The sequence below is a fragment of the Bombyx mandarina genome, chromosome 02 (assembly GCF_030267445.1).
Source record: "Bombyx mandarina strain Sakado chromosome 02, ASM3026744v2".
NCBI classification, from domain to species: domain Eukaryota; kingdom Metazoa; phylum Arthropoda; class Insecta; order Lepidoptera; family Bombycidae; genus Bombyx; species Bombyx mandarina.
This window is the reverse complement of record NC_143209.1, coordinates 8,050,699-8,066,242: the sequence shown is the minus strand read 5'-3', so window position 1 is coordinate 8,066,242 and position 15,544 is coordinate 8,050,699. Positions and strand designations below refer to the sequence as shown.

Sequence of the window (15,544 nt, the reverse complement as noted above, 5' to 3'; positions counted from 1 at the left end):
ATTTAATAAAAAAACTTAAGCTTAGTTATTAATATATTGTTATTATGTTAGAAGCAAAGTAGCTTGGTTATAGGTTTTAAATAAATTATTTAACGGTACCGAAATTCTCAGGAAAATATCAGAAACTAATTCATAAATGATTACCATCATCCATTCGCACCACAATATGATTTCTTATACTAAGTATCCATGTAGAAAATACATGTACTTAATGAATAGGCTATATTTATATGAGTGCTGGACTCCCTAATAATAATGACAATAAATAATAATGTTAATTTTAAATAGCCGGGCGAGTACGACTATTTATCTAATAAACCAAAATAGGTATTATTTTTAAATTGAATTAATAATCAAATAATGTAACTAAAATGACTAAAAAAAATAACTAAAATAATTCGATAATCTTTTACCTTTGTTCGGATCTTGCAATTTATTTATTATTATTTCTCGGTTTCTCTTCTAGTTAGTCAAAAGATACTGGTATTTAAACTAATTTAAATTTGTTTTATAAAGCATGTATATTGGTTCTTCGTATATTCTTCTTCTTCTTCTCAGTCGTGTCACTCTTGACAGAGTATATACTCTGTCATATATATATATATGTATATATATATATATATATATGTTGGCACACGTCACGGATGGCTGAGCGGTAGGTTCCGTCATCACTCGTATTCGATTGAACTCAGTTTAGTCAATAAAACTTTTCAGTAATAATTATTGAAACTCAACACACACAACTTTCACAATGACAGGGTAAACCGACAGTTTCGTTGCACATACCGACAGACCGACTGACTGACTGACAGAGACTCACTGACTGAGACGGACGGAATGACTGTCTGACACGGAATGCCACGACTCTGTCCACGTACCGCCATTTTATACTGTGGCGTTACGGAGTCTACCCTTCATTTTGTGATATTTATCAAAACAACATTTCTTCATTTAAAATAATAATCAAAACCACCGTCTTAATATTACTAAAAGTGTTATCCACGACAACTAAAAGTTGTTATCCACGATATATAACTAGTCAGTCATAAGTATTGTCACACAGTAAAAAAACTTTTCTTTTAGAATGCTGGCCACAAAAAAGGTTTATTGAATTCGAATTTCGAATTGCTCATGAAAATAAAATGTATACTTTTAGAATTTTACTCATTTTTAAATATGGAGTGGACGCTTAAAGAAGACCGTGTTGCAGTTATTTTTTTTCTCTTTTTCTATGATTGAAGGATTACTGGTGGCCCGGAGGCCTTTCCAGTTTCACCAGGACAGGTGGGCGAGCAAAGGCTCAGCCAGGAATTTCCTTCCTTCTTCCTTGTTATTGCGTTGCATCGTTGCGGTTACGCGCCAATTCAAATTTTTAACATACTGAAAATTTTGAATATAACCAAAGATTTAATAAGAAAGTACCATCAAACGATACAATGAAGACTCTAGTGTAGATGACAGGTCAAGAAGTGGTCGCCCTCGGTCTGTTAGGACTCCAGCAGTGATAAAAGCTGTGAAGGCGCGAATTCAAAGAAATCCCAAACGTAAGCAGAAACTGTTGGCCCTTCAGATGGGGTTAAGCAAAACCACGGTGAAAAGGGTGATAAATGAGACTTAGGGCTTCGGGCATATCGAAGAAAAACAGACATCGTTTGAATGCTCGTCTAATGGACCTGAGACTGAAGAGATGCCGCGCTTTGTTGAAGCGGTACGCGGGAAAAAAATATCTGGAAATTCTTTTTTCGGATGAAAAAATTTTACCGTAGAGAGAGCTACAACAAACAAAATGATAAGGTGTACGCACACAGTAGTGAAGAACGAGCAACCGTATTCCGCGTGTCCAACGAGGTCATTTTCCATCCTCGCTCATGGTATGGTTGGGATTTCTTATTGGGGCTTAACAGAGGTACATTTTTGTGAGAAAGTGTAAAAACGAATGCAGTTGTGATCAAAATACAGTCCTGACGAACCTTGTGGAACCTGTTTCTCATACCATGTTCAATAACAGGCACTGGGTATTCCAATAAGATTCGGCGCCAGCTCATAGAGCGAAGAGCACACAAGACTGGCTGGCGGCGCGTGAATCGACTTCATCCGGCACGAAGACTGGCCCTCCTCCAGTCCAGATTTGAATCCGTTAGATTACAAGATATGGCAATACTTGGAGGAAAAGGCGTGCTCAAAGCCTCATCCCAATTGGAGTCACTCAAGACATCCTTGATTAAGGCAGCCGCCGATATTGACATGGACCTCGTTCGTGCTGGATAGACGACTGGCCGCGCAGATTGAAGGCCTGTATTCAAAATCACGGAGGTAATTTTGAATAAACTTTAGTGTCATAAGAATCTATGTTTTGTTAAGTTCATTTTGGTATATGAATGGTAACATAATGAATAAACTTGTTTCAATTATTTTACATTAAATATGTGACAGAATTTATGACCTAACTAGGTATAACTAAAACGTAATCAAAAATACTTCGATAATCTTTTCCCATTGTTCAGACCTTGAAGTTTATTTATATTTATTTTCTAGTTAGTCAAAAGATACTGGTATTTAAACTAATTTAAAGTTGTTTCATAAAGCATATTTGGTTCTTCGAATATTCTATTAGATTTTAATAGCAAGAAATAAAAGTCTTCTTATTTTTTATTATTAAAAAAAAATTCATTCTCACAACAATATTTATGATAAGAACTTTTTTTATTTTTATTGCTTTGATGGGTGGACGAGCTCACAGTCCACCTGATGTTAAGTGGTTACTGTAGCCCATAGACATCTACAACGTAAATGCGTCACCCATCTCAGATATGAGTTCTAAGGTCTCAGTATAGTTACAACGGCTACCCCACCCTTCGAAGCGAAACGCATTACTGCTTCACGGCGGAAATAGGCGGGGTGGTGGTACCTACCCGTGTGGACTCCCAAGTGGTCCTACCACCAGTGATAACGCAAATTATAATTTTGGGGTTTGATTTTTATTACACGATGTTATTCCTTCACCGTGGAAGTCAATCGTGAACATTCGTTGAGTACGTATTTCATTAGAAAAATTGGTACCAGCCTGCGGGATTCGAACACCGGTGCATCGCTACATACGAATGCACCGGACGTCTTATCCTTTAGGCCACGACGACTTCAAAACACGACATGAATCACATACGCTCATCCAGCCAGAAACAGTAGACTGCAGACTGATATCCATACTTAAATACCTTTGTATGTATTTATATTTTTATATTATCGCTATTTAAAAATGAAAATCATAGTGTACCTATATTTTACATATTGAAATTCGCAGAAGAACTGGTTTGACTGACATAGCCAAAGTGATTGTTCGGAAAAAGTGGAAGTTAGCCGGCCACATATGCCGTCGCACTGACAATCGGTGGGGCACAAAAGTACTGGAGTGGAAACCTCATATTGGACGTCGTAGCGTGGGGAGACAGCTAACGAGGTGGTCCAATGTCTTGGTCAAAGTGGTTGGTAGAGACTGGATGCGAAAGGCCAGAGACCGAAGAGAATTGGGTGCATTCGAAGAGACCTGCTGAGCATTGGGTGGACACGGGTTGAAGAAGACGAATTTTGTAATAATAAAATGCAAATCTTTGTACCAAAAACGGATGAAGGAAAGGAAACACTAAAAGAAGGAAATCGATAATCAATTTTTTTATCCTCCCTATGGCACGTTGCAATAGATATGGTGCTGAAGTTATAACCTAATAGGGTTGATATCAGGCAATCGGTCATAAATGCCAAATCCGTATACAGCACGATAAGAAGTCACGCTTACTCTCCACATAATGCAGGATAAGAGTAAGAAGAAGAAAATATATTTGTATTTACATTTAGATATTTAACATTCAGACAAAGAGCAAACTTATTTCATGTATCGCCTTTGACGACATAGGAGCACATAAGCCACGTGGTCACTGTCATTGACTTTGACAATGAAAAAAACAAATGAAATCCCTTACTATATAAAATGTCACTGATAAGTTTTACTGGTAGGTAGTATGTCATTTTGTGAGTCTGCAATTATGGGGTGAGACTAAACATTTACTGTCGTGAAGCAGTCAAATTATATATTTAAAATCCCGACCCTATGCCTCGAGATGGACAGTGACATTCACATGTCCATGTATGTCGTTCGCTCAACTAAGCAACACAACAAAAACTACAGACTTCTACAACTAATCTAATACTAGTAGATGATAACCGAGCTTGGCTCAGTTTTTTTTTTGATAACGCCATCTTGTTTTGTCTTTAAAGCGGTTTGTTGCCCTCAATTAAGAAAAATAGTATTATTATTCGCCAATAGATGTTGGCAAGAGTTGATTATTGAAAACACGAATAAAACAACATTTTCTGAAAATAAATCGTAGCTAGATCGATTTATCGCCCATGAAATCCCCTGTATACTAAATTTTATGAAAATCGTTGGAGCCGTTTCCGAGATTCAGATTATGTACATATATATTAATATACAAGAATTGCTCGTTCAAAGGTATAAGATAAACCAAACAGAATCACCGCGTAATCGATTTGTTACATAACAATAATTAGTTTGCTGGCGACGTGAGGGTTGGGACCCTCGAAAAAAACCACCCCTATTTATTTACCTTGAAACCGGAAACGGTCGCTTTTTTTCCTAAACCACAAGTCAGACGTCGGTTTCCAGACGCCCGCGCCGATGTCATAATAGCTTCGGTCATTATAAGCAGATCATGGTATACTGTAAGAGTACAATAATTTGATGGTTGATTACTATGTAATCGTTGAGAATGTTTTTTGTTGATATTCTTAGATGATAATACGAAGACCTTTAGTAAGTTAGTGAGCCAACACGAGCACGTATCGCCATCTGCCCGATTCGACCATGACGTGGTCGTGTTTATAGGTTCAAATAGTCATTTAACAAGACTCAAGAGAGGTCATGAGCGAGCCGTGTTATCGTCTGCCGTGAAGCAGTAATACTTTTGAGGAATTCAATAACTTAACCTCTTTTGGGTGAGATGAAATACTTCTTACTAGATTTGTAATATGAAACAATAAAGTGCATTCTTTAACAAGTCGTAGCTTCTTTTTTTAGGCTGGTAGCCTTGTGAGGCTTTACCCTAGCGTGTTGGTGAGCTCTCGGGCTCAAACCGGAGTGTTGCTAATACTGACCCTGACACCGGATCGGAAACGCGACCCACTGCGAAGATCCAGCGAGAAACTCAGTGGGCTATGGGTTAATTCGCTCGTCGAGCCCTTCGTCGCAAGCGACGGGTTTGGCGTGGACGGTGACCGGTGCTTGAGGTACCTAAAAGCACCGTTAATGGATCGCATGGTTCCGTAATGACGTGTTTATGGCACGTACCTCCAATACATACCCACTCGTGATAAGTAAATTCTTCATGTGACGAACAAATTTGTTTGCTTTGTGTCCGGATATTTAGTATCTATATGTATATGTTAAAATTATCGCCTTTGGCTTTATCATAATATAGGCAATGATGTAGGTCAGATGAAGGCGTGTTATATCTTATATTATTTATAGATAGCTACGCGTTATTGTTATCTTAAGAAACCGAAATTGGATGACATTAGTTATAGCTCAAATACTAATATTTGTTCAGGCTTAAACCGATCTTTTTCTCTGTCCAAGTCTTCGACGTAATTTGTTAGGTAACATTGTCAAATATAGTCCAATTTTTCCATGAAGATAATTATGAGTTGAAAGAGTGGTTCAGCCGTGGTTTTGTCTACGGGAATCTGGTCTGGGGGCTCTTCCTCACCAAGATCTGAAGTTGGATTGCATAATAATTTCCCATTTGCTAATTTGTAATTGTAAAATCAATAATACGCTGAGGAATATTTGATAAATAACGCAGTATGAAAAGGTGGTGATTAGTTAAGGCTGGCTTTGTTGCTTGCTTTGCTATGAGCGTTAGCTATCACTCAGTAGGGTCATATGTTCATCGACAAATTAAATCAGACTAATGTTTTTAATGTATTAAATCGGTCGTACAAAACACTCGGTGAATGAAAGGACCAGTGCAATAAATCGGTTACCAGTCTCCATAGACATCACGTGGAACGCCCACCCTAAGAAGGTTGAACTTTCAATTTTATCGACAGCTCTCCCACCCTCCAAGCCGGAACGCGTTACTGCCTGTCAGCGGAAATAGCAAGGATTATTAAACACCCTATGTGGTCTTACGATACATCCTACCGCAATAAAATTTTTTTTTTTATTGCCATTGTAGGCAGACGAGCATACGGCCCACCTGATGGTGAGTGGTTACCGTCGCCCATGGACTTCAGCAATGCCAGGGGCAGAGCCAAGCCGCTGCCTAACATTAAGAGTTTAAAAGCTCCTGTCCTGGCGAAACTGGAAAGGCCTCAGGGCCACCAGTAATACTTCAAACATAGAAAAGAAGTTAAAAAGCTTAATACCGTCAAAGATTTGTTTCGGGGGCTCAGATTACAAACTATTAGCGCTTTTAAATAAATGCAGATACGTAGTTTAAATTTAAAATTAAAAAAAATAACATGAACATGACATATGATACATTTTAAATGTCTAGACGATAATCAAATGGCGCCGAATGTTAAGTACTCATAATAGCCGACAGGACGATACATAGCTTAAGGATTCCTATCATATCTCTAAATTTGGGGGATTGCGGGAAACAAGTCGTGTAGCGCGTTCCTAAAGCACTGCAATTACACCATAAATACTTTCATGTGCATCTTACTAAGATTTAGAAGCTTTGAAATTGACCTTGCGTGTTGTGTGGTGTATTGTTATAAGGATTCCATTCAGATTCATGTTCATTCGTCGCCACGAATACTAAGCGAAACGGTTGGTTTATAACTATAAACATTAGCTTTGCCCGCGACTTCGGCCGCGTGGAATAAGTTCACAAATAATTCTTTATTTAGAACAAATTGGTTAGCATAAAAAACGTTATAGTGAGCCAACCTTTAATATAGATATATGCTGTCGCGGACTTCTTTTTAGATCTTTAAAGGGGATCAATTCTGTCGTACATTATTGTATGCAGCGCACGCAGTGGAAGCTCTCAAAAGGGAAAAAACCCAGATTTGAAACATTCTTTATTGGTGCTCTTATCTTAGGGTACGTTATATAGCCTATGGTCTTTCTCAGTTAATGAGCTATCTAACACTGAAATAATTTTTCAAATCAGACCAGTAGTTTTTGAGTTTAGCGCATTCAAACAAACAAACTCTTCAGCTTTATAATATTAGTATAGATTGACGTAAACGTGAAATATATTTTTTTATTGCTCTCTTAAGCAGATGAGCATACAGCCCGTCTGATGCAGTTTTTTTATTTTTTTTATTGCTTAGATGGGTGGCGAGCTCACAGCCCACTTGGTGTTAAGTGATTACTGGAGCCCATAGACATCTACAACGTAAATGCGCCACCCGCCTTGAGATATAACTTCCAGGGTCTCAAGTATAGTTACAATGGCTGCCCACCTTTTAAACCGAAACGCATTACTGCTTCACGGCAGAAATAGGCGGGGCGGTGGTACCTACCCGTGCGGACTCACAAGAAGTCCTACCACAGTAATTACGCAAATTATAATTTTGCGGGTTTGATTTTTATTGCACGATGTTATTCCTTCACCGTGGAAGTCAATCGTGAACATTTGTTAAGTACGTATTTCATTAGAAAAATTGGTAGCCGCCTGTGGGATTCGAACACCGTTGCATCGCTCGATACGAATGCACCGGACGTCTTATCCTTTAGGCCACGACGACTTCAAAACATGTCGCATATGTTGTCAAATACGTTTTTTTCATATACATGTAGTTTTGAGGCTTACCTACACCCGTTTTATAATAATTCCAGTAATTTTTAATTGCTAATTAACACTAAAATATATCTCAAAAATTAATATTTTAAATTTTACACTGCTTTAGAAAATAATCAGTTTTTTTTTTCATTTCCTGAACATTTTACATTTTCAGAGATGTGCCCTTTTCGAAATTGCATATTCAATTCAGCTACAAAAATAACTAGAATAATAATTAATAATAACTGCATACTGACCATATTATTAACATAATCGGATAATTTGATAACAAATATTATTTGCTATTTAATTTTATTTTAATTCAGCCTCAAAATGAAAGTTCATAATCCGATCCGATCCTGTCTAAGTTATTTTTTATGGCGTGAGGATATAATGTCTCATCGAATGTTTTTCCCACAAATTCATAAGTTTGACGCCGATAATTTAAAAACGTATTTTATCGAAATTTACAAAGCTAGTTTCACAGTTGAGTAGCGATAAAATTAAAGATCAACTATATATATATTTTATATAATATTGCTAATGTTTTTCCAATCCTATTATTAATATCTGGTAGCCTAATGTTCTAATCCAGTTACGCTATGAGCTCACGGGGCTCAACCTGAGGGAGCTTGCTAACACTGGCTTTCAGCAAGAGCAGTGCTTTGCAGAATCTACCAACGGATCGGAATCGCGACCCACTGAGAAGATCCGCCAAGAAACTCATTGGGTATTATTGCTTTGAGCAATAACGTTTCGTAGGCAAACCTCTTTTAATTGTTGGATTTTTTTCTTAAGTTACCTTAAGCTCTGATAACTATAAAAGTCTACCTGGATACCCTAATAATATAACAATTACCCGTGATAATTGGAAATGTGAATGCACTCTGATACCAGATGAAGAAGTTTGTATTTCTAATCTGCAACCTAAAGATGGCCATGCATCAATGGCGTCTCCAGTTCTTTGTTTGGAGCATTAGCGTTAGGTTTAGGCAACGACCTTGAAGCTCAGGATGAATTGGTCGTTCCTACCCGAATGTGCTTACAAGGGGCTCACTACCAGTATATATAAGGACGAGATTCAATTAACTATGTATTATTGTATTGAATAGTTGATTGCTTAGTTTGTTGATATTCATGTTGGTTTTACACAAAGCGAAGCGATGCGAATCAACGCTAACATGCAATAATTACATTTTTCCTATACTTTGTGGATAACGGTCTGACTTATAAATATTACGATGATGCATCCAAGCCTTTTTTTTATTGCCCTTGTAGGCAGACGAGCATACGGCCCACCTGATGGTGAGTGGTTACTGTCGCCCATGGACTTCATCAATGCCAGGGCAGAGCCAAGCCGCTGCCTACCGTTTAATACTCTCCACAAGCCTCGTTTGAAGAAGGACATGTTATAGCGCTCGGGAAACACCGTGGAGGGGAGCTCATTCCAAAGCCGGATGGTACGTGGCAAAAAAGATCTCTGGAAACGCACTGTGGATGACCGCAGTGGCTCCAGGTAGTATGGGTGAACTCTACTCCGGTGGTGGGCGGTGCGATGGTAAAAACGAGATGCCGGTATCATCTCTAACAATTCCACAGAGCACTCCCCATGGAACATACGGTACAAAATACAGAGGGAACCGAAGTCCCTCCGCAGACCCAGCGGTTCCAAACGATCCGTGAGAATGGGATTATCGACATAAAAGCCTAATTCGCATTTAGCTAGCATAAGCTATCGCATGACATAGCATCGCGTATGAACATTTCACAATCATTATCGATCCCACAGAACATAATGAGTACAAAATTATTATTTAAAATACGGTTAGGCAGTCGAAATATGGCGGATTTAATATTCATAATATTATATTGAACACGATAATAAGAATGTATGAATATGATTATGTTACACATATACATACATATAGGTTAAGTATTGAGTTTCAATGTTGACAGAAAATAAATAAGTTTTCTGCATAGATTACTTTGTGCTTAGAGATATCGAGAAAGAATGATTTTAGTTATTAATTATCCGTGGATTATTTTTTAGTCTCTGCAGACAAAAGAGTATGACTCATGTGATGGTGAGTGGTTACGGTCGCCCGTGGACTGCAGCAGCGCCAAGATCACAGTGAAGTCTGTCGATTAATCGCGAAGCACTCACGCGCTTCAATTTGAACGGTAAGTCAGGAGTTATGGACTAAATTAGCAAATAATTTATTAATGGTGGTAGGACCTCTGTGAGTCCGCACGGGTAGTTACCACCACCCTGCCTATTTCTGCCGTGAAGCAGTAATGCGTTTCGGTGTGAAGGGTGGGGCAGTCGTAACCATTACGGATCCTCCCGATCCATTAACGGTGCTTTTAAGTACCACAAGCACCGGTCACCGCCCTCGTCGAACCCGTCGCTTGCGATGATGGGCTCGACGGATGAATTAACCCATAGATACAGCCCATTGAGTTTCTCGCCGGATCTTCACAGTGGGTCGCGCTTCCGATCCGGTAGTAGATTCTGCTAAGTACCACTGTTAGCAATACTTCCGGTTTGAGTCCCGTGAGCTCACCTACATGTTAGGGTTAAGCTGAAATAGCCTCTCAAGGCTATCAGCATAGGTAGGGGAAAAAATAAAAAAAATACAAACCATTCAAACATTAAATCATTTTTTTTATATCATCATTCCACATATACCTGTACTCATGTATTAAAAAAATTTAAATATATTAAAAAAATTGTAAGCCGCGCTCTCTGCGCCGAACTAATCTGTCCCGGATCTCAAGTTAATATCAAGTTATCATTATGTTAATTCCTTGTTTCGTCCACAAACTATGCTTGTTCGTTTTAATGGCGCATTAGACATATAATCACGCCGGTACCCATCTGTCCTGGACAACGACTATTAACATGAATTAGGTATTCAGAGAAGAATACATTATTGGGCTTTGAAGTATCACGCTCATAGGATATGACGGCAGACGGAATGACCCGCCGAGGACTCGTTAAATCTCGTTCGAAGTGGAATTGGTATACCAGTATACTCTCGAATGTTAGTACCACGAGAGGCTCGTTACAGAGGTCGATGACATAATAATAATTCATTGAAGTCGTCGTAGCCTAAAGGATAAGACGTCCGGTGCATTCGTATCAAGCGATGCACCGGTGTTCGAATCCCGCAGGCGGGTACAGATTTTTCTAATGAAATACGTACTTGACAAATGTTTACGATTGAATTCCGCGGTGAAGGAATAACATCGTGTAATAAAATCAAACCCGCAAATTATAATTTGCGTTATTACTGGAGGTAGGACCTCTTGTGAGTCCGCACGGTGATACCACCACCCCGCCTATTTCTGCCGTGAAGCAGTAATGCGTTCCGGTTCGAAAGGTGGGCAGCTGTTGTAACTATACCGAGACCTTAGAACTTATATCTCAAGGTGGGTGAAGCATTTACGTTGTAGATGTCTATGTGCTCCAGTAACCAGTAAAAGTAAAAAAAAAACCTGTTCATCAATGTTGTTTGCCTGATGTGGGAATCGAACCCACGACCTTCAGCGCTACAGTCAGAGTACTAACCACTACACTACTGAGTCAGTTATCATTATTAAATATGACCTCCGGGAATGGAATAAACGCATAGGATATAGATAAAAAGAATGGTAATATCGTAAGTAGAAATTGTCTTTTTTTTCCGCGGCAAAGCCGTCACGAGTTTGGGAAATAACGGCAAAGGAAAGATCTTGCACCGAGCCAGTGATATTGCCCAGTAGACCGACGGTCGTAATGTTATTCACATATTCAGGCTAACACGATGTTATTCCGTCACCGGGGAACTCAATCGTGAACTATTGTTAAGTACGTATTTTATTAGAAAAATTAGCCCACTGAGTTTCTTAGCCCACTGAGTTTCTCACCGGATCTTCTCAGAGGGTCGCGTTTCCGATCCGGTGGTAGATTCTGCGAAGCACTGCTCTTGCTAGGGTTCGTGTTAGCAACATCGTCAGGTTGAGCCCCGTGAGCTCACCTACACACGTTAGGGCGAAGCTGAAATAGCCTCTCAAGGCTATCAGCATATGTAGGAAAAAAAAATGGTACCAGTCTGCGGGATTCGAATACCGGTGCATCGTAAGATACGAATGTACCGGGCGTCTTATCCTTTAGGCCACGAAGACTTTTTAGGGCAATTATTTTTTTTGGAAATTATTTACAGTCCCTTATCTAAACCGGAAAATTTTAAATCCAAAAATAAATACGTAATTGTACATAAAAATAATTAATTAATGAAAATAAATGTATTTAGATGCAGTTTTTAGCTACGCTCACTGTAATAATGCGTAATAAATAGGTTTTATTACGTGCTTTATTAGATAAACTTGGCTTATGAAGACTATAAAATTTGCATGATAAATATCATTATTCTAATTGTCTTTTGTGCATTTTAATTTATTCCAAGTACTATTTCAAGTACCGGTCGCCAAACTCGTCCTATGAGAACGCACGGGTAGGTACCACCACCCTGCCTATATCTGCCGCGTGAAGCAGTAATGCGTTTCCGTTTGAAGGCTGGAGCAGCTGTTGCACTGTAAAACTGAGACTTTTTTCATTGATGTCTATTCCGGTAACCACTTAACATCACGCGGGCCGTGAGTTTGTGAGGCGTTCGTAATACAGCTGTAACTCGGCTATCTTAATTTTTTTCATAGACATCTACAACGTAAGTGCTCAATCCTCCTTGAGATATAAGTTCTAAGGTCTCAGTATAGTTACAACGGCTGCCCCGCCCTTCAAACCGAAACGCATTACTGCTTCACGGCAGAAATAGGCGGGGTGGTGCTACCTACCCGCGCGGACTCACACGAGGTCCTACCACCAGTAATAGGACGACTATAATATACTATACTATACTTACTATACTTTTGCTTGTTCATTCGATTTTACTTATCCCGGATCTACAAATCGAAATCAAAAAAATGTAGTACTATTGCTTATTTTTGATATACGAAATTAACACGGTTGATATCTGCCAGATATAGCACAAGAGCCCGTGGGCTCTACCTGTATGTATTTGACCAGACCTGAATTTTCGTACATTGAGACCCCTATACCTACCATGCATGAGGTGGGGACTCACTAAGCTCAAAGTGGTCGACGCGCCGAGCGCTCAGGTAGGACAGGTACCGATTTTGACGGATTTTAAATCCATTTGACCACGTCTGCCGTTTTGAAATTTTTAAAATATATGATTATTATTATCGGAAAATAAGAATGGCAGACCATTATCGCGCATTTTACTTTGTGGCAGACCACTTTGAAAATGCTAAAAAAATAAAATTTTGAAAGTAATTGACCAGATCTGCCATTGATATAATAATATGTTGTTTATTATAGTCTTAAAAACTTATATTGATCACGGCAGACCTCTACATTGCGTACACACATCAACATATAATAAAATCTTAGCTACTACCCGGCCAGATGTATATTATGTTTTCCGTTCACTGTTTTAGAGGAATATAATTTACTTGCGATTTACTTCAGCAATGTATTTACCGAAATTAATATTTTTTTATATTCTATATACTAAACTTCGTTAGTTAGACAATAAAGAAGTGAATTTTTTATGGAATAATTATAAATAATACGGTATAATTCTGATCAAAAAATAATTCAATTGCTCATTTTTATTTCGTCAAGAAAAAATTTAAAAGTGTTAATCAGTTAAAAAATATATGCATGCATTACATATATATATATATCAATTTTCATTCATCATCATCATCATCGGAGTCATCTTTATCGTTAGGCGACTCGTCTTCATCATCCATTGAATCGAATACTGCAAAAATAAAACATAAATTGTAAAATGAACGTAAATTCATCTGAACATGTTCGAGAAAGAATTGTTATCACTTACCAGGAACATTGGTGATTAAGTCACTCACAAAATATGGAAGTTGGTCACCTTCGAACCCTTTGAAGGCATATATGTTGTCCTGCTGAATCCAACCATACTCCAATGGGTCTAAAGTTGTGGGTTGCTTTTTGTAAGCATTTCTCCAAATAGAAGAAATATAGTGGGCCCTCAAAAGTTGTTGATAAAGCTCACTCTTACGCGGTGGTATTGAGCTTGCCTCAAAATTTTGATTTTTTTTCTATAATTTTCATTGATGCCTGAATCTTTATAGTTGCTAACGAATAGCTGGAACCTTCCATCATCTACATCACTAGATTTTTTGGCATTGTATAGCTGGCAAGTTAAATGTTGAATGATAAAAATGAGGAATTGAATTTTTTTTGATCAGCATTATACCGTATTATTTATAATTATTCCATAAAAAATCACTTCTTTATTGTCTAACTAATGAAGTTTAGTATATAGAATATAAAAAAATATTAATTTCGGTAAATACATTGCTAAAGTAAATCGCAAGTAAATTATATTCCTCTAAAACAGTGAACGGAAAACATAATATACATCTGGCCGGGTAGTAGCTATGATTTTATTATATGTTGATGTGTGTACGCAATGTAGAGGTCTGCCGTGATCAATATAAGTTTTTAAGACTATAATAAATAAACAACATATTATTATATCAATGGCAGATCTGGTCAATTACTTTCAAAATTTTATTTTTTTAGCATTTTCAAAGTGGTCTGCCACAAAGTAAAATGCGCGATAATGGTCTGCCATTCTTATTTTCCGATAATAATAATCATATATTTCAAAATTTCAAAACGGCAGACGTGGTCAAATGGATTTAAAATCCGTCAAAATCGGTACCTGTCCTACCTGAGCGCTCGGCGCGTCGACCACTTTGAGCTTAGTGAGTCCCCACCTCATGCATGGTAGGTATAGGGGTCTCAATGTACGAAAATTCAGGTCTGGTCAAATACATACAGGTAGAGCCCACGGGCTCTTAGGCTAATACATCTGTTTCCATATTTTAATCATTAAATTCAATAAATAAGATTTATCGTTGATTTTACAGCGCCATCTACTGTCGAGTAGCGTAAGCAAACGACGCGAGCGCCCGTTCACGCTACGGCAACTCCGCGAACCAAGCGCAATACATCACTTCGTACTAATTGAACTCCAATTTGCTTTAAATTAAATTAGATTTATTGATGTTAACGCGATAAAACGCTAAATCGTTATAATAATACTCGTTCGGTGTGAAATACGAGTGTGTTTATTAAATCAGCATGTATTTAATATGGCTTCTAAATGAGTTATTGTTATTTGTATCAAATACTTGTAATTTGCTTAATAAAGATAATTTAGTGTTTCGCTTATTAAAATCAATCGAGCTTATTAAATACATTAATTATAATATGTATTTGTACGTATTATATGTATTTATTTAAAATTAAAATGATAGTTTAATTATTAATTGGAACACCTTTGTGTTACATCTTTTTACTGGTGGTAGGAAGGACCTCTTGTGAGTCCGCACGGGTAGGTACCACCACCCCGCCTATTTCTGCCGTGAAGCAGAAATACGTTTCGGTTTGAAGGGCGGGGCAACCGTTGTAACTGTACTTGAGACCTTAGAGCTTATATCTCAAGGTGGGTGGCGCATTTACGTTGTAGTTGTCTATGGGCTCCAGTAACCACATAACACCAGGTGCGCTGTGAGCTCGTCCATCCATCTAAGCAATAAAAAAATATTCTAAAGTCCATGTAAGCATTCAAAAAAACTTGTCTTTTTCGGATGTTCTACTTCTAGAAGACGAAACT

General features: G+C 38.1%; 1 protein-coding gene across 1 annotated transcript; it reads right to left on the bottom strand.

Moving 5' to 3' along the window:
- Positions 1 to 13,537: 13,537 nt before the first annotated feature.
- LOC149503432 (uncharacterized) lies at positions 13,538 to 14,747 on the bottom strand. The gene is made up of 3 exons (XM_089732682.1): positions 14,736 to 14,747; positions 13,721 to 13,958; positions 13,538 to 13,642 (listed from the first exon to the last, which is right to left on the bottom strand). Exons 1-3 carry the CDS (start codon positions 14,745 to 14,747, stop codon positions 13,569 to 13,571), a joined length of 324 nt encoding a protein of 107 aa, XP_089588808.1. The 3' UTR covers positions 13,538 to 13,568.
- Between the last annotated feature and the right edge of the window lie 797 nt (positions 14,748 to 15,544).